The sequence below is a fragment of the Macadamia integrifolia genome, chromosome 4 (assembly GCF_013358625.1).
Source record: "Macadamia integrifolia cultivar HAES 741 chromosome 4, SCU_Mint_v3, whole genome shotgun sequence".
Lineage (NCBI taxonomy): Eukaryota > Viridiplantae > Streptophyta > Magnoliopsida > Proteales > Proteaceae > Macadamia > Macadamia integrifolia.
The window spans coordinates 11,090,923-11,115,257 of NC_056560.1; the positions used below are offsets into that span (position 1 = coordinate 11,090,923).

At 36.9% G+C, this 24,335-nt stretch overlaps 2 protein-coding genes across 3 annotated transcripts in view; one reads left to right on the forward strand and one right to left on the reverse strand.

The window, feature by feature from the left end:
* The first annotated feature begins 3,696 nt into the window (after positions 1-3,696).
* LOC122077261 (IAA-amino acid hydrolase ILR1-like 1) lies at positions 3,697-5,889 on the forward strand. Its single transcript, XM_042643148.1, has 5 exons — positions 3,697-4,194; positions 4,614-4,739; positions 4,845-5,159; positions 5,240-5,368; positions 5,466-5,889. The coding sequence occupies exons 1-5, from the start codon at positions 3,814-3,816 to the stop codon at positions 5,832-5,834; spliced, it is 1,320 nt and encodes a 439-aa protein (XP_042499082.1). The 5' UTR covers positions 3,697-3,813; the 3' UTR covers positions 5,835-5,889.
* A 55-nt stretch (positions 5,890-5,944) lies between these two features.
* The window catches only part of LOC122077260 (GPI ethanolamine phosphate transferase 1), a 30,273-nt gene continuing 11,882 nt past the window's right edge, over positions 5,945-24,335 (reverse strand). For both annotated transcript variants that reach the window (XM_042643147.1, XM_042643145.1), the window contains 10 exons: positions 22,030-22,263; positions 21,742-21,929; positions 18,299-18,440; positions 18,043-18,151; positions 17,421-17,523; positions 17,121-17,310; positions 10,108-10,206; positions 9,955-10,013; positions 8,442-8,547; positions 5,945-6,377 (listed from right to left, as the gene is read on the reverse strand). In XM_042643147.1, coding sequence (XP_042499081.1) covers positions 6,216-6,377; positions 8,442-8,547; positions 9,955-10,013; positions 10,108-10,206; positions 17,121-17,310; positions 17,421-17,523; positions 18,043-18,151; positions 18,299-18,440; positions 21,742-21,929; positions 22,030-22,263 — 1,392 coding nt within the window. In that variant the 3' untranslated portion in view covers positions 5,945-6,215. The remainder of the gene's footprint in view (positions 6,378-8,441; positions 8,548-9,954; positions 10,014-10,107; positions 10,207-17,120; positions 17,311-17,420; positions 17,524-18,042; positions 18,152-18,298; positions 18,441-21,741; positions 21,930-22,029; positions 22,264-24,335) is intronic.

The following is a 24,335-nucleotide window of genomic DNA, read 5'->3' on the forward strand; positions in this document are numbered from 1 at the left end:
ATCAAGTCTCCGGTTTTTGCTTCTTTGCCTCGCCCTGTATTGGTAGTGACAGTACCAGTTCCATTATGATTGATATCTGGCCTATATTTTTTTTTTTTAAAAAAACTATTACTTATCTATATATATATTTATATATATTTTTTTTCGGTGGAACTAATACTTATATTGACTCCCTATAAAAGACTTGATTGCCTTCATTATCATATTAACATGGGCAGTGCATTTGCATGGTAGGCCATCAATTAGTACTTATATTGGCTCCTGTAAAAGACTTACTGCCATCAATCCTTGGACTGACCCTTGGATTCCCAATTTTAACCCATCAGCTGCACCCTTCCCTTTGCTAAGAAATTGTCCTTCATCAGTATCAACTTTTATAAATTTTTCTTCTCTAACTTGGAACACCAGCCTCGTCAATTATTGGTGGCCATCAGAAATTGCTTCCACCATTCTTTCTATCCCGATTCCGATTTCTTCCTCCTCTGATTCCATCATTTGGAAGCCTACCTCATCTGGAAAATTTTCAGTTTCTTCAGCGTACAGGCTCTCATTACATGGTTCCAAGCCTCCCATTAATCCTCTTTGGCAGTAGATTTGGCACATCTCTATAGCTCCAAAAATCAGGGTTTTCCTTTGGAAGCTATTGTTAGATAGTGTCCCACATGCTGGTCTTTTGAATTCCAGAGGATTTCATTTGAATCCAATATGTCCTCTTTGCTCTCAAGAAGCGCTAACAAGTGATCATTTGTTCCTCCTCTCTCCATTCTCTAAATTCATTTGGGATTCTTCTGGTTTCTCTCACCTCAATGTCCCACGCACTTCCATTCACGATTGGATTGCATCTTTGCTCAGTTGCAGAGCCCCTTTATCTACCAAGAACTGGATCAAAGCTCTCATGGCAAGTATCATCTGGCACATTTGGTTATCTTATAATGACAAGGTCTTCAAAGATGTCTCTACCTCTCCTCAAGCTATCTAGTTTTCAAGCAAGTGTTTTGCCCAAGAGTATTTCACTAGTACTCAACTACATTTTCGCTCTACTTCTACTGTTCACATTGCCTGGCAATTTCCTCTAGAAAACTTCTTAAAGGCGAATGTGGATGGCGCTTGTTTGGGATCCCCTGGCCCTGTAGGGATTGGCGGGGTTGTCCGTGACTGGACAGGCCAATTTTTATGGGGCTTTTCTGATTATATTGGTTATACTTTCTTCTATGTGGCAGAGGCATTGGCTATTCTTCGTATTATGATCTTGGCTATTTCTAAGGGAATCCTTAGTCTCATTTTTGAAGGGGACAACTGGATGATTATTAATCTTCTTCAGGGTCCTCTTCATGAAACTCCTTGGAGGATTACTTCGATCATTAAGATTGCCGTGTGTTGAAGGCACAGTCTCACAATATTACGTTTATTCATACCTTTCGTGAAGTTAATTTTGTTGCTGATCAGTTTGCTTCTCATGGATGTAATTCTGGTTGTTACACCATTTGGGATTCTTCCCCTCCCTCTTTTGTCTCCCCTTTTTTAGCGGCTGATTCCCAGTCTGTGGCTCGTACTCGTGTTGTTAATTCTATTTCTTTAATATAAGGTATCTCTTTCAACCAAAAAAACAAAAATGTAAAAGACTTACTGTTGTCATTATCATATTTCGTTGGATATGGAAAAAATTTGTGGACATGGGTCTGTGTTCATATGTTAAATTTCAACTTAAATGGAATTTGTCAAGTGACAAGATTAGATGATGAAAAATTCAAGACTATTTTTGAAATATTCTAAGCATGGAGAGATAGAGGTTGCAAGAACAAATATGGGAAGATACCATTACATGAGAAGATATATAATTGAATTTAAATATAAAATTTGGGGCAAAAGAATGCTACCTACTTACGTAGTTACTGCACCAATGTGTAGACCAATTAGGAGGCCATGCAGAGGCATCTTCAATGCATGAAAGGGGGCTTCGTGGTCTTTTAGCATCTGTCTATGTCTTGGCATAGACACAAGTAATTGGGTAGTTATCATTTTCCCTAAATTTTTTATATGTGATCAATTCACACCATTATGTGACTGAAATTGCCACATCACTGTCCTAATATAATATACCCTTCTTTATTTATAAACATAAAAGAAAGACCCATTTGAATGGCTTAACTTTGGTAAACATATCAAACAGCCCTTATTCATTGTACCACATGCAATGATGTCATCATAATTCTGATCATTGGATAGATAGTATTAATACCACTACCTCCACTTTTTTTTAATATGTATCGAAAGGGCATAAGATGGGCACACCTTTAGTTTTTTTTAGAGTTGGTGGCTCAACCAATGATGGGGTTGAGATGGAAAGGGCATAAAAGTCATTTTGAAAAGAAAAAGATAGTGTGTGACATAGGTTAGGCATCCAGCAACATGCCCAATCTTTTCCCATACTAAAATGAAGGATGCATTGAATCTTCTCCAAGTTAATGTTGCGAGTGTTCAAGTCTTACTTTCCTTTGTTATAGAACGTATATAAGTTTATCTATTGCTGCTTTTTTGGTGCTATTCCTTGAAAAGAACTTCCACTTTGATGCATATTTTACATCAAAAATTAAAAGGAAATGTGCAACATAAAATGGTCATAAGATTGAATTGGACCTGAAATTTGATACTCCATGTGATAAAATTAAAAGTCATAGAGTTACTAATCCATCCACTTTGTTGGACTTTGTATTTTTGACATATTTTAAATTTAAAAATCAAGAAATTAAAAACATGAATGCTTATTAGCACATATTAGAAACTGTTAATTAATTACAAAATGCTTAACATGACTTTTAGTGTTTAATTGACTATGGAGACAAACAATGAGAAAAATAAATAACAGTAGAAAAAAAGTAGAGAAAAGGCTAGGCACACTGCCCACATGCCACAAGCTAGTGTGCCTCGTGTCTCTCTTTCTCCCTTGAAATGACTTGAATCACTCTTATATGATGCTCTGTCTTATGCTCCCTAGTGTCACCTGCTAATTCACCGCACATAGGTGATGTGTTTGTCCATCTCTTAACAAAAATCAGATAATTAAAATTTTTTAAAAAATAAAAAATAAAAAAGGAAAGAAAAAGATTATTCGTCCATGTTCTCCACACGCAGACATAGTCTCTGATTCTAAGGGGCAGGGGCCTCTAAAATTTATCACGTGAAACTAAAAAAATAAGAAAAAAAAAATTCCAAATCAAAAGATAAGATATTCCACTCTAATGCCCATGGTGGATGCCCTAAAAATTTAGCAAATCAAGTTGCATCTAAAAATTTAAAAAAAAAAAAAAAAAAGTTGCGTCTCAAACTCACCAGCTGGCTCCAATTATTTAATAAACGTGGTCCTATTCGTACCTCACAAGTCACAGCTAACACCACCTAAAAAACATTAAATATAAGATACCTATATGATGAAACTTCACAGAAGAAGGGCCAAGAAGCGAAGACTGAAATGTATACCCCACTCACGTTCTTATCATTTATCACGATCAAACCCAATTTACCCACGTGCTATTTTCACTTACCTTCGACCTCCCTCTCTTTGCCGTCTCTCCATCCTTCATAGAAAGAGACTTATTTGAAGACGTCCATAAAAGTCCAATAATAAAAACAGAGAATAATGTAATTGGTAGACCTCATATTCTTGTGTTTCCGTCCTCAACCTGAGAACCTTATTTAAGAATTAAAACTAGATAAGAAATGTATAAAGGACAAAGGAGATAAACCTTTCTTCTCCAAATATTGTAGAGGTGGTTGTTGCTGCTGTATAATCTTCTGAACAGACTGACCTGGGGAATGGATCATTTATTTTACCTTCATCTCTTCCTGTTATTCTTCAACCTTATCTCTTTCAGCTCTTCTTCTAATCCAAAATCTTCCATAGTTACTCTTGGGAACTATGGATATCCTTCTTCTTCAATCAAAGAAGAGATAATTAGGGTAGCTAATGCAACTGAGAATGTGGAGTGGCTCAAGAGGATAAGGAGGGAGATCCATGAGTACCCAGAACTTGGTTATGAAGAATTCAGGACAAGTGCTGTGATAAGACGTGAGCTTGATCGGATGGGTATTGGATATCGATGGCCTGTTGCAGGTACTGGTGTGGTGGCCACTATAGGATCAGGGTCTCCTCCCTTTGTTGCTTTAAGAGCAGATATGGATGCTTTGCCGATTCAGGTTAATCTCTTATTCCTTAATTTCTATTTTGATTCTTGATGGATATTATCAATATAATATCCAAAACTTATGGCTGATGACCAATGTTTTAGACCAAACATTGTTAGTGAAAGGAAAACACTGGAATGTGACCTCTGTTGGCTAATCAGAAAGATTTCTCTGGTAATAGAAATCATTGAATTGCCCAGGTTTTATACAGATTTTATTGAATAATAGAAGTCTTTGAACATCTGAAACAATTTTGTCCTAGATATACTTTTCTGTTAATTCACTTATAAGCCCAAGTACAATTGTGGGTTTTCAGTGAAGATACCATGTTGGTCCTAGCTCCATTTTTTTGAGCTGTGTAGCAGAAAATTATTCATTAAGGGGAGACAAAGCAATGAAGCATTACAATTAATGTCTATGTTCATGTGTAGGAATTGGTAGAGTGGGAGCATAAGAGCAAGATAGATGGGAAAATGCATGCCTGTGGGCATGATGCACATGTTACCATGCTACTGGGTGCTGCAAAGATACTGCAAGAATTCAGGGACACATTACAGGTAATAAAACAGAGTTAGTTTAAGAGTGCATTTTCTAATCTCAATAATAATGCATCTTCACCTTCCTTACTCATCCCAGCATCTGCATTGCTATATATTATTCAGGGAACTGTAGTTCTTATATTTCAACCCGCCGAGGAATTGGGCAGTGGAGCACTTAGAATGATGGAAGAAGGTGCACTAGAAAATGTGGAAGCAATCTTTGGGATGCATGTGGTTCATCGTTATGGAATAGGTACAGTGGCTTCTCGACCTGGAGAGTTTTTAGCAGGTTGTGGATCCTTTAAAGCAGAGATCAAAGGGAAAGGAGGTCACGCAGCCTCACCCCAGGAATCTATTGATCCTGTCCTGGCAGCCTCAGCATCTGTCGTTAGCTTGCAACATATTGTTTCAAGAGAAACAGACCCTTTACAGTCCCAGGTAATCCCCATAAGAGTTTCATAAAAATTGACCTGGGAAACTATGTTGCAGAAGTTAAGGTTGTATCTCATGGAATGCAGGTTGTGTCTGTGTCCTCGTTTCAAGCTGGAGGTGCCTTCAACGTCATCCCGGACTCGGCTGTAATTGGTGGCACTTTCAGGGCATTCAACAAGCAGAAACTCGATTTGTTGAAGCAAAGAATACAACAGGTACTCTAGATAGATATCCCTTTATACTTCAAACACGATATCTCTTCATATTCCCTGTTTGAGGTTCTTACTTCCATGTTGCAATTCCTGGTTTCAGGTTATTACAGGGCAAGCAACAGTACACAGATGCTCAGCTACGATAGCCTTTCATGAAGAGGACCATCCACTGCTTCCTCCAACTGTGAACAATGAAAGAATTTTTGGTATCATGCACAATGTCGCAACAGAGATCGTGGGAGAGAAAAACACTCACACTGCTCCTTGCATCATGGGTAGTGAAGATTTTGCCTTCTACATGGACAAGATTCCTGGATCATTTCTCCTGATTGGTACAAGGAATGAAAGGCTGGGATCAGTCTACCCACCACATAGCCCTTACTTCACAATTGATGAGGATGCCCTCCCCATCGGGGCTGCAATACATGCTGCATTTGCACATACATACCTAATAAGTTCAACTCAATAGAAAGTAGCATACCTCAATTTTTTTAATGAGAACTCTCTCTAGCTCATTTTTTTAATGGGTGGAACTCTCTCTCTCTCTCTCTCTCTCTCTCCATTCAATCCAGATCAAAGTACAAATGAAAATCAATTTTTATACATTGGAAAACATCCTGGCCGAAAGAGGGGCACCAATCAGTCCAAAAAAATTCACCCCTACAAAGTAAAATGTTTATATTGGAAAACATATCCTGGTAAAAATAGAGGCACTAAAGATTCCAAAAACAATCACCCCCCTACAATTGCTTAAAAAATAGTGTACGTTCTAGTAAGAATTGCAAAGAGCCGCTGTACATAGAAATATTTGCTCATTGAAATAAATGTCAAAATCCCAGGTTCACATGGACTACATTGCTTTCCGAGATGTCTCCCGTGATCCAATTTCAATATCTTTTGTGTATATATTTGTGAGCGCAAACAGAAGCAGCACAAACACAACTTGGGCACTCACGATGCCAAAATGACTGATGCTGTTACCTATTTCCATCCAACTTCCCGTATTTCGTACCTGTCATACATCCAAACAAAAAAATCAGAGAGATTCCAAAGGCTAGAATGCAAGCATATAAAATATATATATATGAGAAGTGTTTCTTGTGGAGGCGTGCGGTTCTTGGATGTGCATGAGGACCAATAAGAGTAAGCAACGAAGCATCCAGAGCCGTCATTTTCCCTTTCATGGGGGGTGGCCTAGTCATTAAACACCCCCATGTGTGTGGTCACAGGGGCCACACTCCCCCACAAAAAATATTTCTCCACATTTATATGTATACCTAAGGATGTGAATTTTAAACCGAAACCCAACCGAGCCATTTATATTGAAACCACGAAACTGTTTAGTAAATGGTTCGGTTATGGTTTCAAGTTTCGGGCCAATTAGCTAAACGGGTTGAAACCGAACCAAGCCGTTTAACCCGTGGTTTCAAACCGAATTGAAACCGTGAAAACCGATCCAATTAACCAGTTTAAAGATTAAATGAGGTGGTTGCAAAATATCATTAGTATCTCATTTGATTCAAAGATTGAGTGCTGCAAGTCTGCAAGTAATTCTAGAGGTAGCTTGCTCATTGTTTGAAATGCCGATTAAATTAATTCAACGCACTATGTAAAATGTATGCATTGCTTATACCATGGCATATTAAATATATATTTTATAATATTATAACACATTATTTTGGGGGGAGAGAAGAAAACCCCTGTTGTAAGCATTACTTACTGACTTGTTAGATGCGCTTGAGACTATTTTCTATCAAAATATTTTTTTGTGCTTAATTGTTTGGTTGTTTTAACAAAACATAATGGTTTGCATTTCACATTCTCCAGATTGAATCATTTATCACCAAAAGCAAATTTTAGCAAATATGGGAATAAACTAGCAAACCGATTGCTAACCATTTAAAGACCATATGGAATAAACCGAAACCGTTTAAAACGTGAAACCGAAACCATTTAAAAACCGTGGAAACCAAAACCGTTTACTAAATGGTTGCAGTTTCAGAAAGTGCAACCGTTTAATAAATGGTGTGGTTATGGTTTCAGCCAAAATATATGTGAACCGAACCGAACCAAACCGTTTAAACCGAAACCGAACCAATTAACACCTTATGTATACCTATTCATTATTCCAATATGTCGTAAACTAATGAGCTTCAAAACGGAAAATATAAAATAAATTCAGTTCATTGGCATTCCTCAAGGCACCACATAACAGTATTTAATATATTAGAAGTAGACAGGTTACAGGGTATGAGAACCTATTTGCATGATCCAGATTAACCTAATCAACGATGACAGGAAGGATCACAAAGAAAGAATTATCAAAGAAGATAACAGCAACTTGGATTTCAGATTATGCCAAACTCTCTATGGGTTACTAGTGCATATTGGCAAAGACTTCAGACAAGTGACAATAAGTTGGCTTACTTTCGACGCAATTTTACCTCAATTTAATCTGCTTATCAGTTTAACTGTAAAATAAGAGAATGACTGAGATTTAACTTTCTTACAAGTGTTCCCATGGAATTTCTTTTACAATTATTACTCCAATTAACTAAATTTTTTGGCAACTTTAATGGTTCCCTAATATTTTTTAGTAGTCTAGTATAACTCACATTCGTAAGTATGGGATTTTCTTTACTGAATGCCCAGGGCTATGCTACGTGATTACGCCAAACTACGAGGGAAAGGCAGCAAAAGTTAATGTCCAAATGTCATTAATCCTGCCATATTTTCCTAACTTCCAATAGTCACCCACAATAACTTGATAATGATAATTCTGACAAATAAAATAATCATCATCATTATCACTTGTTCGTAAGTATCAAAAACATTGATTAAATAGCATCTCAGATGAAGCATGAAAAATGCAAACTAACTATATGCAGTCCAGCACAAGTCCCTCTTGCATTGCCAAATTTCACATTCAAAACCCCCAGGGAAGTTAAAAAGTTGTAACAAAATTAATGAAAATGATTAAGGTCTCATTCACTGATGATTGTCAGGGACTCCAAAGCATGCTGTGACACAAAAACATAGAACATTTCTAATGTCTGAAAGAGGATAGCGCACATACCTTGAAGAAGAAATGAATGGTCATTACATCCGAAAATAAAATAACAAGGAAATAGCACCCCATACGTGGAACTCTTGCTAACTTGGTTATTGCACTAAATGTACATCTGCATTTTCAGTTCAAAGAAGAGAGTGAATATAAAATGTCATTATACAACTGCAGAGAATTTCCAGGTAAAAGTAAAACAACATTTTTTGAGGGAAAAAATATTTTGCAGGCATTAAAAATATTTCAGAGCCTGTAAGAGAAGATTTTGATCATCAGTGGTGTCAAATGGACTGGGTCCATTTAAACCTTACTGTGTCCAACCAGGGTTGACAACCCTTCATTCCCAACAAAATGCTACATACACCATTACCATCCATTGTGTTTTTACAGATCCAAATCAATGCATTAGAGAGTGAATGTTTTAAAACTTACAACTTAATCCATACTAAAGATAAAACACTAACAAAATGAATTCATTTAATTTACTTCAAGGCTCGGTTTGTATAGCAAGCTGGGAATCATAGTAAATCATGTTAGATATTTGGAGGAACCAGGGGATTGTGTAAGTTCCCATGACAAATAGGAATAGAAAACTCACCTTAAAATATAGGTATCAAATTTCAATTGAGAGGAGTGACTTAGTTACTCAAGTGGTAATTTAGTCCGCCAGATGGATTGATAATCATACCAAAGTCCAACGCAAAAACTGAACAGTCCCTAGATGTTTGGGAACTCATTATCCAAGCTGAGCCTAATAGAAAACTACTCAAGCCAATGTTTTAAAAACCAAGCTGGAGAACAACTTAAAATGGGCTCCGAGTCAAGTCACCAAGTTTAACCCATCACCAGGTCATTGAAAAGGGTGAACATTTGAACCACCTAGCATATGCTTTTTACCACTTTATGCAATTGATCTACAACTTTGCATTTAAAATTGAATATGTTTAATGTTTATTACAACTTTCATAAATCCATGTCTATAGTACTGTTGGACCCAAGCAGTTGGTTGACCTGCAACCAGCCTTATTTTATGGATTAGAGAATAGGCTGGGTGATAAGAGAATTTACATCAGCAATAAGCCGCAGATAGAAGTCTTAACACATACTAGAATTAAGGTCCACAGTTAGCTAATATCATCTCATAGTGGGAGAATTTTTAGCTCATAAGCTACCTGCGCTCTTTTTTTGGGCTCTGATTTACCCCAAAAAAATATCAGCACTTTGACATCTTCAATTACGAGGGACACAACCAATAAAGACAAATGCCTATACAAAGGTCCAAATGGCCACATCATCCCCCCTCATCCCCCCTCCAGTGGCTCAAATCAAGGGTCCCAAAAACTTCATATAGTCCATTTTTGTCCTTCAAAATGATGGTGTATACATGAGAAGCCAATTAGTAAAAGGTAAAACACCATGCAAATGAACTTTAAATACAGAAGAAAAGAACAGGCCTAAGGCTATGTTTGGAAGCCAACAAAGCCACATGTAAAATTAAAGAATGTAATCACAAAATCCCACTTACATCACAAGCATGAAGGGGATGAACAACTTGAAAATAAGCAGGGCTGCCATCAGAAATGGCTGCAATGAAGAGTAAACCACACATATCAGTAACAGATACCCAACATAAGATATAAGTAAGCATTGAAGTTGACAGCCACCAGCCTTTACTCACACTGAAGACTGTGATGAACCGATAAACAGATGAAATCTCAAAGCTTGCAATACTAGCAAAGTTACCCGTACCGAAAAAGGCCACATTAAACAAGACCATCTACAAAACAGAGATGGCAGAAATTATATAATGCCATGGATGAAGCAGCATCACTAAGACAGATGCATAGGTATTCCAACAAAGCAACCCTAAACAAAACAATCAACAAGGCACAAGATGGCATCAGATACTGAAAATAATAATAGAACAAAGATGTTGCCTACTTGATTGCAGAACATATCTGCAAGGAAGTTTAATGACTTTTATGTTTAAATTTCTGCAGTGAACTCAATAAACTTGCAAAAGCATCAATTAGAGCTTATTTGAAGCCCATCAAAATAAGAAAGCTTAGATTCATGGGAAGGTCAAATTTTTAGTTTAAAAATATCCGACTCAACAATTGGACTGATCAACAGAGAAGGAGGATGGTCTAAGGAACATTTCAACTATTCATCCAAAAAGAGAAAAGGAACATTTCAACCATAGCACAAGTTTTTGACCCATTTTTAACTGTTTTGAAGGCACTGAAATAGCTCTCTCTCTTTTTCTTTTTTTTCAAAGAGGAAGAGGTAACTATCAAGTTCAGATAAAATATTCTCAAATATATGGAACTACTGGCCTCAGAATTGACTGTAACTCTATGGAGTTCAGAGAACAATGGAGTCAATTTAGCACAAAGTCATCAGACCTAAGAAACATTCAGAATTTTAACTCAGGAGCATGAAGAGACAATGGTACAAGAGCAATTTCGACAAAGCAATGAAATTTAAACCATGCCACCAGCACTGATGCAATTAACAGGCGTCCAATTGAGCCAATTGGGTTTCGGAATACTTTACTAGGGCCCATGGTTGGGTTAAGATTGTGTAGGTCCCATGTGCTATTAAGTAGTCAAGTTAATTTAATCTTGTGATAAACCCAGAACCTGTAAGGCTGTAACCGGTACCTGCAATAGGAGGAGGAAAGAAGAGAGGATTTGTCGAACCCACGATAGATTCATTGTGGACAGACAACCTTTATTTATAATGTTTAGATAAAGCAAATATAATCTAAGTAAAAGTCCTACTTAGAAAACAAGAAAGTCATAAACCAACAAGGAAACTAAACACAAGTATATCATGTTAGCGGCAAACCCCTAAACGTGACTAACCGCTAACATGTAAAGCACATATTAGCACCCCAGGACAATGTACGTCTCTTAACACTCCCCCTCAAGCTGGAGTGTGTGTGTGTGTGAGTATATATATATATATATATAACAAAGGCTCCAGCTTAGAACAACAATAATAGACATTAAAGCAGCACCAGTCTTAAATAGTGTAGAAAACAGTGAACACGGAGAGAAATTCAATCAATCATCATAAATCCAGAAGCAATATCTGCTCAAGCACATCAACCACCAGCAACAATAGCAGATAAAAATCTTTGTGTCGAACTTATCCAAACGACAACGAAAAGAAATAAGTGATAATAAACACCAACCACAGCAAAAATTTATACAGCATACCAGAAACAACAACAGCAACATCAAAATCTCTTCCCAAGGAAGGCAGATAGTAAATAGTCATCTTCACAAAGACAAATAAAAGTGCAACATCCAATGGCTACATCATAAGCCCTTCTCAAAGAAAGCAAGCAGTAATCTCCACAACAGCTACATCATAATCCCTTCTCAAAGTAAGCAAGTAATAATCTCCACTACAGCTACATCATAAGCACTTCTCAAAGTAAGCAAGTAGTAATCTCCACAACAGCTACATCATAAGTCTTCCTCAAAGAAGGCACTCCAACAACAGGGTAACAATAATGTGATTACTAAAGATCACATAATTAGATATTTTATTAGTGAAGATTAGACTCACTCCAGAGCCCCAAATAAGGTCTTAGATAAAACTGCAGCATGAGGTTGTTCTGAACCAGGTAACATAAGGTTGTCGTGAACCAGGCAACATAAAGTTATTGTGAACCAAACAAATTGCATTGTTCCTGAATGCCATCTTCATTGATCAAATTGTTGTAGTGGACACAAGTAGATAAACAATAATAAATCTTCAAATGAGATAATCTCGAGCAGATAATAACTCCAATCACTGATGACTTGAGCTAAGCAAATAATAATCTTCAATCTCCCCCTCACATGTAGCATTACATATAGACAAATAATACAAAATATGCAACAAAAGAATATCCCATCTCTCCAAATCCCAATAATCAAGAGCAGTTGCAAATAAATCCCTAAAATAATCACCAGTCTCCCCCCACGGTAAAACACCAGACATGCACAATCATCACTCCATGCAAGAAACAATCCTGAAAAAAACAAAAATCTGAGTACCAATCTGATGTGATTTTGGGCCACCAAAGCAATAATAAGGCAAATATATAAGCCCAATGGCATTTCTGTAAATTATGGCTACACTTGTGGGCCCATCCAACCAAGACAAAACTTAAATCAAGAGCTTGGTGGAAAAACAGTAAATATAAAGGTAGCAAAGGAGATTGGTGGCAGAATTGTAAATAACCAAACTTGAAAAGGGGATGGCATAACTGTAATTAGATGAAATCCACTCATAAGCACAAGCAAAGGCAAAGGGTAAATTTGGACTGAGTTATAAAATATGGACAAGAGAGGATAAAGGAATATGGTAGGGTTAAAAGAGAAAACTCATAAAAATAAAGAAGAATTGATGCCTTAAAACAAGATAACATGAGGGTGTAAATATGAAAACTCAATAAGGTAATGATGATGTATGGAGGTAGACTTGGAAAATAAAAAATTAAGATAATAACTCAATTAACCAAAAAGGTGAGGGACAAAAGGGGAAATCAACCCTAAATAAAAGTAACTTGAAAGAGTGGGGGAGCAATCTGTCTTCAACCTCTGGATTGTCACGCAACCAGCAGAATCCCATTCTTACCATGAAATGGATTGTGATAACCAAGGAAAGAGGGTGCGGTAACCAAGGCACATTGCAGAAACGAAATGGAAGACCACTGAGATCGGAAAGAATGGGTCTCCTACCTCGTGATAGCAAATCAACAGTGGATTAACCTTTAAACAAAACCAATCACAGTAAGGGATTAATGATAACTATTGGAGGAGTTGTAACATGATAGAACAGTTACAGTGAACCCATAGCAGGGAGCATCGCACATCCAAACACACGACCTTCCAATCTTCTCCGATAATAACAGGGTAGCAAATCGACATCAACTGAACTAGGGTTTCAGCAGAAAACCAGAATAAAATAAACCAGTACTGTATATTGATCACAACATACCAGATACCAGACAATCCAGCAGAAGAATGAACACTTCTAACCAGAAAACCTTTGAACTTTAGCAATAGAAGAAAAACCAGAAATCTTCCAGCAGTAAAGTAATAACCAGAGATTTTCTTCAGGTATGTTCATCAATTTTCGACAAACAACAAACTTGGCCCTATCCTAACTAAACGGCGCCAGCTACATGGATCCGAGCAAAGACAAGATAATAAAATTAAAAGTAAAAGAAAAGAACACCGCAACAACATCAACAACTCGGCAATATCCCACCTAAATCGGGTCAGCTACATAGATCATTTCCCTCCAAACAGCTCTATTTGAGTCATACATGATTCAAGACCTAAACTATGCATGTCTTTCTTTACTACTTCGCATAGGGGCCATCATAGACTTACTCCTAGCTCTTTTAGATCCTTCAATCTGAATCAGATGCACTCCTCAGTATTGGTGCATCCTAAGGCCTCCATTGAACATGGTCATGCCACCTCAAACGACTTTCTCAAAGTTTATCATGTATCGGGACAACTCCCAATTCAGCTCTGATATGGTCATTCCTTACTTTATCCTTCCTAGTTTTGTCTTACATCCATCTCTATACGAGGCTTCTTAATTGCCTAACATTTTGCCCCATAAATCATAGACGGTTGTACAACTATCCTATAGAATTTTCTTTTAAGCTTTAGAGTAAATTGTCGATCACACAACACCTCTGGACACACCTCACCATTTCATCCATCCCACTTTAATTTTTTGTGAAATACCATCCTCTATAACACCTTCTTTATTTATGGTTAACCCTAGATATCTAAAATAATCACTTTGTGGTCTCTCTCTCTCTCCCCCCCCTTCAATGTTCACTATTTCGTTATCCATCTTAGTGGTAACTAAAGTTACACAACATATACCAAAGAAAAAAAAAAACCATCAAGGAGAGAATCAGTTACAGTACATGATTTAATGATTTTCAAACTTCACAAGTAGCAATACAAATACTTCAATCTTCATCAAAAACCCATAAAAACCCATCTTTAGCCTAGTTGTTCTTCTATGAAAGAGGGTTCCTTCTCCAGACCAGGAACCCACTACGGCTATCAAGGACAGGTTACAGCTCGAATACCATGTGACAAACCAAGAACCTATAACCAATACCTACACTAGAAGAGGAAGGATTTTTTGAACCCACGATAGATTTAACTTGTTACTATTAGGAGAGACAAACTTTATTAGATCTTGTACTTTGAGTACAACTTGACATAAATCAATAAGGAAACTAAAAGAAGAAACCAAACACAAGACGATAGAGACAAACCACCAAAATTGACTAACCGCTAACAAACAACTGTAAATATCTTAACAAATCAAAAAGTGATTTTTTAATAAAGTGTTCAAGTTAGTTGAGGAAAGTTAAAAATCACTAGTGGAATCAATATTTGGATGACTATGAAGACTCATTTCCCAGATTTCCCCCAATTTCAAAAATTAAAGTAAATCCTCAAATTCCTTCAAATTTATTGCATTTCCTTGCTTGAATTGCATGATTAGCAGTACTTGATCATGATATTAACATCCAATGTACATAAATCAAATGTTGAATGTGAATTTAGTATGAATTTGGGGATTTTCTTGAAACAGCTTTTTGGAAAAAATTAAGCTCCTTTCCCTATTGAGTCTGAGGATTAGTCACATAGTAGGTCATCTTTTGTGCAGAGCCTCTTCTCATACCCAAATCCCCCAGCCATATATGTCCACTTCGCCTAGTAGTTACAGTGGGTTCACTATTTCCATTATCACCATAGCCCAGTGATCTATACCCTATGTTGGGTGGGCAACCTTGCATATATTGATCATTCCATCAATTGGGGTGTTATGATGGATTTTGAGAGATTATTCAAGAAGAGGATGAAATGACCATCATCCGTCATACAGTCCGAGCAATAATTCCATTAGTTACAGGAGCAACATCATATCTTGGTGATTTTGATCCTCTTGGAACAGTATGTATTATGTAATATTGACATAGGATTGTAAACTTGGAATATTGAAATCCAAACAGTTGGCAATTTTACTTCGTCTTATGAAACTTTGACAATGGAGTGTGGATATAGATATATCAATACCTACTCTATAGAAATGACCAGGAGGTTTGAACTTGAGACCTCTTGGTGAGCATGGGCTTAGCGCCTCACAGCTTCACCAACTGTGCTATACATTTGTTGTTGTATGATTGTAATGTTAAATGGTTCCACATTTTAATAATTGTTGAATGTTTGCTAACATAGTTTTTAAGGCGCTATTAAGGTGCCTTGGCGTTGATGAGGTCTAGAGATGGTAAGGCAGTGCTCCGCCTTATGTGAAGTGGCGCCTTATGGATTTTTTTTTTTTTTAAACACATTTTAAAATTACTTGATGAAGATTCCAAATATAGATTTTTTATTGGTAGGTGTATGGTTTTGTTAACACTTGAGATGTATGGGATCAACTTTTCTCCACCAAAAATAATCAAAACAAATACACGATTCACAAACAGGGTTTTGATTTTGTCAAAGGTTTTAAGAAAGGGCTTTGAAAATGAATCAAGGAACAAGGAAGAACCACTGAACCAGGCGACCATTTTGCTCTGGCAGCGGTGAGCATGCTCTGACAACGGTGAGCTTCATTCTTCTTTGACATGAGTAGAAATGTAGTGGATGACCTTAGGGCTTAGGCACTCATTTTGGCATCATAGAGGTAAGTATAATAGATACTTGTATTTTTTATGTCTTCTTTTCTTTATATTTATAATTTTGTTTCATAATTTTGTATTTATATTATATGTTAATATGTTATGATGATTGATGATTGATGAAGATGAACTTAGTTTATTCACTTTATTGATTTGTTTTCTTGATGAATATCTTATATTGGTATGAATATGAACCTTTAATATTTATTTAACATATGAGTAATAGGATTCAAATAGGATTTGAGCCAAATGGATTGGTTTTATAAAAAAATTACACAGGAACGCTTTAGTTGATAAGGCGACGCTTTATGCCCGCCTTATTGCTAAGGCGCTCCAAAAGACCCTCAAACGCCTCCGTCGCCTTATCGCCTTAAAAATTATGCTTGCTAATTTTATGGTTCTTCATTCCTAATGCATGTTTCAACTGTTTTACTGATGTTGTGCGTTTTAGGGCTAAATTATGTATAGAATAGATTATGTAATAGGCTACGCTATACACTAGAAACATTCGGTCCGAAGCCAAACTACCACTTTGGGGTTTCTTTTTTCCTTTCGAATATAATGATTCAAACAAGTCTACAACATAAGGCAGTCCATGAATTTTTCATGCAAAAAATCAACTATTTAGGGCACGAGAAGGGAAATCCAGTCAATTTCAGTGAAACAGACCAAATCCACCCCCATGTCGCTGAAATATTGCTGTTTAAACCAGGGGAGAAATGAGGTACCCTGCTGAATTAAAAGCCTTGGTTAAAACATTTCCATATTGTAAGAACATTGACATTACAAATGAAACAGAACTTGGAGAAATGTAAAGTCTAGACTTCATTATTTCCCAAAAGCTAATCCCAGTTGGTTCAACCCATCCCACCTTTGATGTCTTTGTCCACCAAACCACAAACCCAGAAATAGGCATGTATTGGACACTGATCATAATACTCTAAGCAACAAATATGAACATAACTTACAAAGATCAATGGAATTCTCAAATCGGACAGCATTAAACATCTTTCATCATGATTAAGAAAGGATTTATCCTCCGCACTTTGCAATGAAGTAGAGTGTAGTTTTTCTTTGCTCAAATAGAGAACTGCACACTCAAACAATATCCATGCCATAAGCACAAGACCCAGTGCAGCATAGAAAACAGCTTCGTATCTGCAAAACATGTTGATAGAATAAAAAGCACCATTATATGTACATAATTTCCATTGTATCTGCATAACAGCTCAGATAATAATATATGGCAGCTTGAAAAGAATGATTACCCAATTGATAGAAGTAGAAAAGAAGGTGCAAAACCAAGAAAGATAGAAGTAAGTCGGTCCACAAGGCCAGTTGACGAGAAAAGAGGGAGAACCAAAGAAAAACCTGCAAGAAGAAAACAAATGCAGTGAAAAAAGAAGCATAACTCTTTTGTGGAAGTATAATGGATTAGCAGTTACAAATGCTTCAAATCACTGAAAATATTGAACAGGAAAAGTGAGAAAGAAGTGTTGCAAAGACACAGCTTTCACTTCTTATAATAGTCATTTACATGAAAAATATATGTGAAGAACATATTACAAAGTTTTGTTTTCTTAGTCACCAAAACATGGTCAAATGCTGGAAATCCTTTACGCTATTTGTGATCCTTCTGGACATAAGAACTTTTAACAAGCTACGTAAAATTTTTGTATCACCCTCAAACATAGACAAGTTTAACCAACTAGAGAGAATAACATGACAGAAAAACTCACCACATACAAGATTGACTCGGAGCACCACCAAAACATTACTATAGTAATAATAAAGAAAAATGAACTGTGAGTTCAACTAGAACACTAAAGGGGTAGGTATAATTACTGAAACTTCTTGCAAGTGATAAAACAAGAAATTCTTATAACATACCAGCTATGGACCAGTTTATCAACTGGTGCAGTGTATGTAGTTCTTGATTCTCAGTTCTGTGGGCAGTGGATAATGCCACCATCACCGAAGACAAAGCAACAAGGAAAGCCTAATTCAAAATGCAGAAAGTATCATGTACAGAACTGTTCAGGAAAACAAATTATAAATTTCAAACCCAAAGTCCCAAACCCCCCACGCAACCCCCCTCCCCAAAAAAAAAACAGAAGAAGGAAAGGCATTGGAAGCACCTTGGTACCTGCAAGTGAAAGACCATTGGAAACCCAACATTTTTTTTGTCACAACAAAGAATGCGTAGCCAATATTTATTTTTTTGGGTACCGAAATCAAACCATCTAGATGCCACCCCCATCAGGATAAACATAACTCCACTAGCAGTTCTGCAGATACAATGATTCAGTTTATGTAATTTTGTGGAAACAAATGTTACTTTTTAATCGACAGTGGAAGCAAATATTAGTTTAATTCACAATAAAAATTCAGAGCAGAATGCTAAGCAATCAAGAAACTATACATACATAGAATAAGTGCAACAAAGATGAGGAAGTTGAGATGGATCAGTGGCGAGAGTAGAAAGGAAGAATCAGAAATGAATACGCTCAAGTTAGGGGTAGCAAAAATCAGCGATATGATGAGAAGTCATGCAATTATTAAATGATCGCACTAAAGGGGCAATATGTTGCATGTTGAAAACTCTGAAATGTACAAGAACCCCAAAACACATGGACTTAGAAAAGATAGGAGTAATGGAAGAATGGCCCTGGAGAGAGCAAGATTCAAAAGGCTTTGTTGCAGTGCATTTTTTTCACATAAAAAATAAATAAATGCAAAAGAAAAAAAACCAGATGTTCTGATAAATAATAATGATTCACAATAATTACAAAATATTAAAGAATGTAGGTATACACAATTGAGAGATAACAAAAATCAATTAAAATTAAACTCGGCTTAGTGAACATACAAACACAACAAAGAAAAAAAATAATGATTACAATGTGACCCGTTAGTTGCAGAAGCAACTTAAACAAAACTCCTTTTATCCCTAATTACTTACCAGGCCTGGCCTTTACGTTGGTTGGCTGACATTTACATGCTCAGTTATGTTATATGTGGTCGTCGAAGATCTACTACTACATCTATATATTCCCAATGACACTTTGGTTGTTTGCAAAATTCCTTACCAACGTAACATAAAGCATTGACAATATCTTTGACATCTTCATACGTTTCATGCATAGTTATCTAGGCGTCTAGACACCTTGGTTGCCTTGAGTCTAGGCCCCCTCCAATGCATTGGATCCCCTAGACATACTGACAACTATGGTTTTATGTGTATAGAGGATGGAGAACTGGTAGACCATATCTATTTCATGTGTCCATTCACCAAGAAGCTATGGTTTCACTCAAGATTTTAAGCATCAGTATGTATCTTATCGTATTGGCTGATATGTATCGGTATCGGTATCGGTATCGGTGGGTATTGATAGGATACTTACCGATACAATACTTATTTTTCAGAAAAAAAAAAATTGTATTGATCGATAGGGTTGTACAATCCGATATAGGAACAGTACAGTTCAATACAGGGACAGAGATTGATACAGGTAAGATACACTTGATACGCCTACTTTAAACCTGCAAAAAAAAGCCGTGAGTGATATACAAAATTGAGAGCAACCGAAGGCCTTGGAAACTTGTTTTTCTCTTCGACATGAGTTGGAGGAAATCATCTAACATTTAAATAAAAACGACACTAAACTTCACCATTTCAACAAGTTTGGGGATTTATGACATAGTTTTCAAGGCGGCAAGGTGACCCAAGGTGGTCGAGGGGGGGAAAACCAAGCAACACCAACAATGTGCCTAGACAACACCTTGACAACTATGATTTACAATGTTTCAAATCACAGATCGGAACAGATTTGCCCAATGTTGTTTCGGCATTAGGCTCCCTCTGCAAAAGAGGGTGATTTCTCTGGAAAACTACATTTTTGCAGGTTTATGGTGCATTTGGAAGGATCGAAATGCTCAACTCTTATGGGATCAGTTTTCTAGGGAGTTTTGGTGACATAAAGGTGAAAGTGAAGGTTGCCCATTAGACAATAGCAGTACCCCTGTTCAAAGGCGTTCCTATAACTTCGTGTTCCCTAATTGTGGAAAATATCATTAGGTCTAACATCCCAAGACATAGAAGACACTTCTTAGTTTTCTCCTCAAGCTAGTTTGGTGAAAGAAAATTTTGACAGGTTTTCCATGGACAATCCAAGGTGATCAGGTGGGGTTGATTTTGACAGGTTTTCCATGGACGACCCAAGGCGATCGGGTGGGGCTGTCAGATCATCAACAGAATATGTTATGAGAGCATAATGAACTAGTGAGATCTAGTGGAAGATTCACTTACAACATGATTACCAAAAAAAAAAAAAGGACAAACCAGATTTGAAAAGAAAATAACAGAATAATAGTAGAAGCGTCTGATTTTAGTGTAGAAGAGTTCTGCAAAGTGTGATCCAAATCTGATGGTCAGATTCGCACTTATGGAGTAATCCTACTTGGGGAAGGATAGCTCAACAACGGCAGAATCGATGGACAGAATGGGGGTTCAATGATCAATTAAGGAGTTGAATAACTCGTAATAGAAAGTAGGAACAGAACATCCAAATCTTGCATTCTTTCCCACGCTTCATACCCCCTTTCTTGAAGTATCACTACCACTGGCCTAGGCTATTGTGATACTTGGCCAACTTCTGGTATACTAATTTGTGGTGCAGCTGGAGTAGTGCAAGGTATTTCAACTGTTCTAGTGAAACCTCTGCCACCAGATGGTGTGTCTGCTCTCCTTGTTGCCTGAGCATGATAATTTTCTCTCTGTTTCTCTTTTATGGACTTGGCTGTTTGAACCACCTCTGCATAGTTCTGAAGGTGATGTGCAATCAGCAGTGTTCCAATACTAGCCCTCAAACTCTTCTCAAATTTCTTGGCCTTGGCTCTATCAATCTTCATGTGATCTGGTGCAAAATAATACAAAGCCTCTTAAGGTAAAGGTCCAGGCATGGTGCGGTAGGAGCATTCAGTCAGCAATCTTTTTGGCTTGACCAAAAAGTCTTTATGTCCTCCGACTCGAACGGCGTTTTAACTGAGAGACCTTCTTGCGCAATTCATGCCTTTCTGCTTTTATAACAATTAATTAATTTCCATTTCAAATTGTCTCAGAAATATGAAGATTTAACAAATCCTAATTGAAGAAAGAATCTAGAATTCAATAGGAAAGATGGGATTTTTTGGATTTTTGAGACTCAAACTAAAACAGTACAGAAATATAGGAAAACTGATCTGCAGGGATGGAATCACCAACAGTACCCAAAAAATTGAACTGAATAGAATATTAAGAAAAAAAAACAGTGACACAAAGAGGAGATTGTTCCTAACCACCCATACATGACAAGAGCATAAAACAGAAAAAATGAATGATGGTAGTGCACCATCACTTGCATCACACCTAGGAACTAACAATACATAACCTGTCCAGTAAATTTCCAATAATTTATGCTTGTACGTGAGTGAAAATTTGTTGACAATAAGAATATTGGATAGATACCATAAAACTCAGTTATCATAAGGATTTTATCAAGATCTCAACCAGAAAAAGACTAAGGAGAAGCATCAAGCAACATGACTTACACCAACTGAGTGTTATCAGGAATTTCTGCTGGCATAAGAGTGAAAATTGACAAAAACCAACAAGCAATCCATGCAAATAGAGGTATCATAGATCTCCCTGGTAAAGAGTGAAAAAGATAAACTACAGAAACCACCCCAAAAATCAGGAAACACCAAGTGTAAAGTTTCCTTTCAGTGAAGCTATGCACCTGCATGAAGATAAAATGAAATTAAAAGACATGCAAACAACCTTCTTTTATTTAATGCAGCTAGTGGCAGGATATTTGAGAAAACGATAGATGTCAATACCAGAAATTCAAGTATGGATATGGACACAGCAGAAGTGGCTAAGAGTTTTACAGTCGAACTAAATTTGCTGCCTGATAAATGTCTCCACACTGCTCTTAGAAACTGCCTTTCACTAAGTATTTTAGTCCACAAGAATACAGTCATTGCAACATACGCATGGTAAAGAGGAGGCGAATGCTCCAGAAACAGTACAATGGAAATTATACCCATCAACAGATATCCGTATAAATATACCTGCCAAAGTGCAGAGATTTTAAAGCAGTTAGTGTATAATCATAACCAACAAAATAATCAGATAGCAATGCTAAATCAGCATAAATCATTGAATGAAATGATGCAAAGAGATCTTGGAAACACAACAAACTCACTCTTGGATCTCATGAGGCAGATAAAGTAATGCAACATTAACATAAAAGGCAATCTTCATTACAAGATAGAAACATTAAAAGCTTAAATTTCTGGAATTGAAAGTCGCAGAAAAAAAAAATTTAGAAAGCATAGGTTTGCTGTAAAAATAAAGGGCTGTAACAAGTTCTTCACATGCGAAGTACATTGTACAACCTACAAGCATAGCTCCTAAATTGAACTAAAATTGATCATCTGCAACCATGTCAAATTCCATTGCTCCCCGCCACAACTCCAGATCATAAATTAGACAAAAAATAGCAGGGCAATCCAGAAATGATAAAACATTGTTAAAACCCCAGAGTCTAGTAAAATAATCTTTTGTTTTGATACCCATAAAATTAATTTCATTTAGGCGATTTAACATTATTTGCGCACTTTAAAAAAGTTTGACCATAACATAACTATGTCATTAAAACTCATGTTTAAGTAATCTTAGACTTGTCGTAAATCTAGTTTTGTGCTCTACCTAATACAAAATGTCTCATGTAAAAATAAAATCATTTGACCAGTCAAACTTATTATAGAACAAGAACATTTCTCTACATTTTGATTTTTGATGACTTAATGTGGCTTGATGTTGATTTTTGATGATTTGATGTAGCTTAATGTTGATTTTTGATGACTTGATGTGGCTTAATGTTGCTTTTTTATGATTGTTCGTCTTAAGGAGGGTGACTTGTCACCTAAACGCTTAGGCAGCCCTCCCACACCTTGGTTCACCTTGACGCCATGCCAAGTATGATGTCCAGTAGAGCTATTCTAACAATCTTCCCAAATCTCACCAAGGATACTACATTTATGATCAAATTGCATGTTAATAAGATAAGAAAGGAGCAACCGAGCAAGAAGAGAAGTGCTTTCATGGTTTTTTCACTCCAAAAAATGAATCTGAAGTCAGAAACAGAAAAACCAAGCTGAAGAATTGTTCACCATCTTGTAGATCCCTGCACCCTCGCCTCTCCAGCCTATTGAATGGTAATCAACCAGTCTCGTCTCAACACCACATTCCCCTTAGAATATCCCTTAAATATTCAATGTCCTTCTAGAGAAGCTACAATCTCTGTTTTTTTAGACCGGTAAACCTATTGAACCACAAGATGAAAATAAATTCTGATCTTCAGGATGCAGATCTGGGTCCTGAAACCTGTTTTGTTCACTTATGGGCCCACTAAAACAAATTGAAATCCAAATACAAGTGAGCAGTGGCACTTTTGTAACTAAGCAGAATCTAAGGGCCTTGACAGGTGAACAAGGGAAGGACACGAAAGCGATTAGAATCTATTTGGTAGGGGTAAACTAGGAAGCAAAATAAAAGTAAAGGACAAAAGAGAACAAAAAGAGAAGAAGGGTATTTTAGGAAGTTAACAAAATAAGATATTAAAACAAAAGATTAACAGTGTTGTCTTACTCCAACGACCCAAACAGCAAAGGCGGAAGAGATAACTGCTTGTGCATGTCGCAGTTCCTTAACCCCCTCTTTGGAAATCCTAGGTGCAGACTCACAATCAGTAGCCCCATAAAATCCAGACCCAATAAACTCCCACAAGGCCAGATCTGAGTTTCAATTGCAACTTCTTAAAACCACAGGTTCTCAAGCTATGGTTGTTGCAGAACAAGTCACCCTCAGGTGGGGATTTGGGTCCCTGAATCTGGGACTGAAAGGAGTAACTACAAGAGAGATTGAGTTCCCCCTGCTGAATCAGATCCAACGCCAGAAACAGAGTATGGAAGAGAGTAAAGAAGAAAGGAACAGAAGAACAAACCTGAGAAGGATATCCGAGACCTGAATCAAGTGAGAGAGAAGAAGGTGAGAAGAGATATCAGAGGGAAAAGGAGAAGAGCTCACACGACCAGGTATCGTACGTGTACCCATCTGGTACAACTCACATAAAATCCAT

What these genes read in the sequence shown, in the direction of transcription:
- LOC122077261 (XM_042643148.1), top strand. Translation starts at nt 3,814, where the DNA reads ATGGATCATTTATTTTACCTTCATCTCTTCCTGTTATTCTTCAACCTT. An exon ending in AATTCAGGGACACATTACAG is followed by an intron (nt 4,740 to 4,844) that starts GTAATAAAACAG and finishes TATATTATTCAG; the next exon opens with GGAACTGTAGTTCTTATATT. An exon ending in TGAAGCAAAGAATACAACAG is followed by an intron (nt 5,369 to 5,465) that starts GTACTCTAGATA and finishes TCCTGGTTTCAG; the next exon opens with GTTATTACAGGGCAAGCAAC.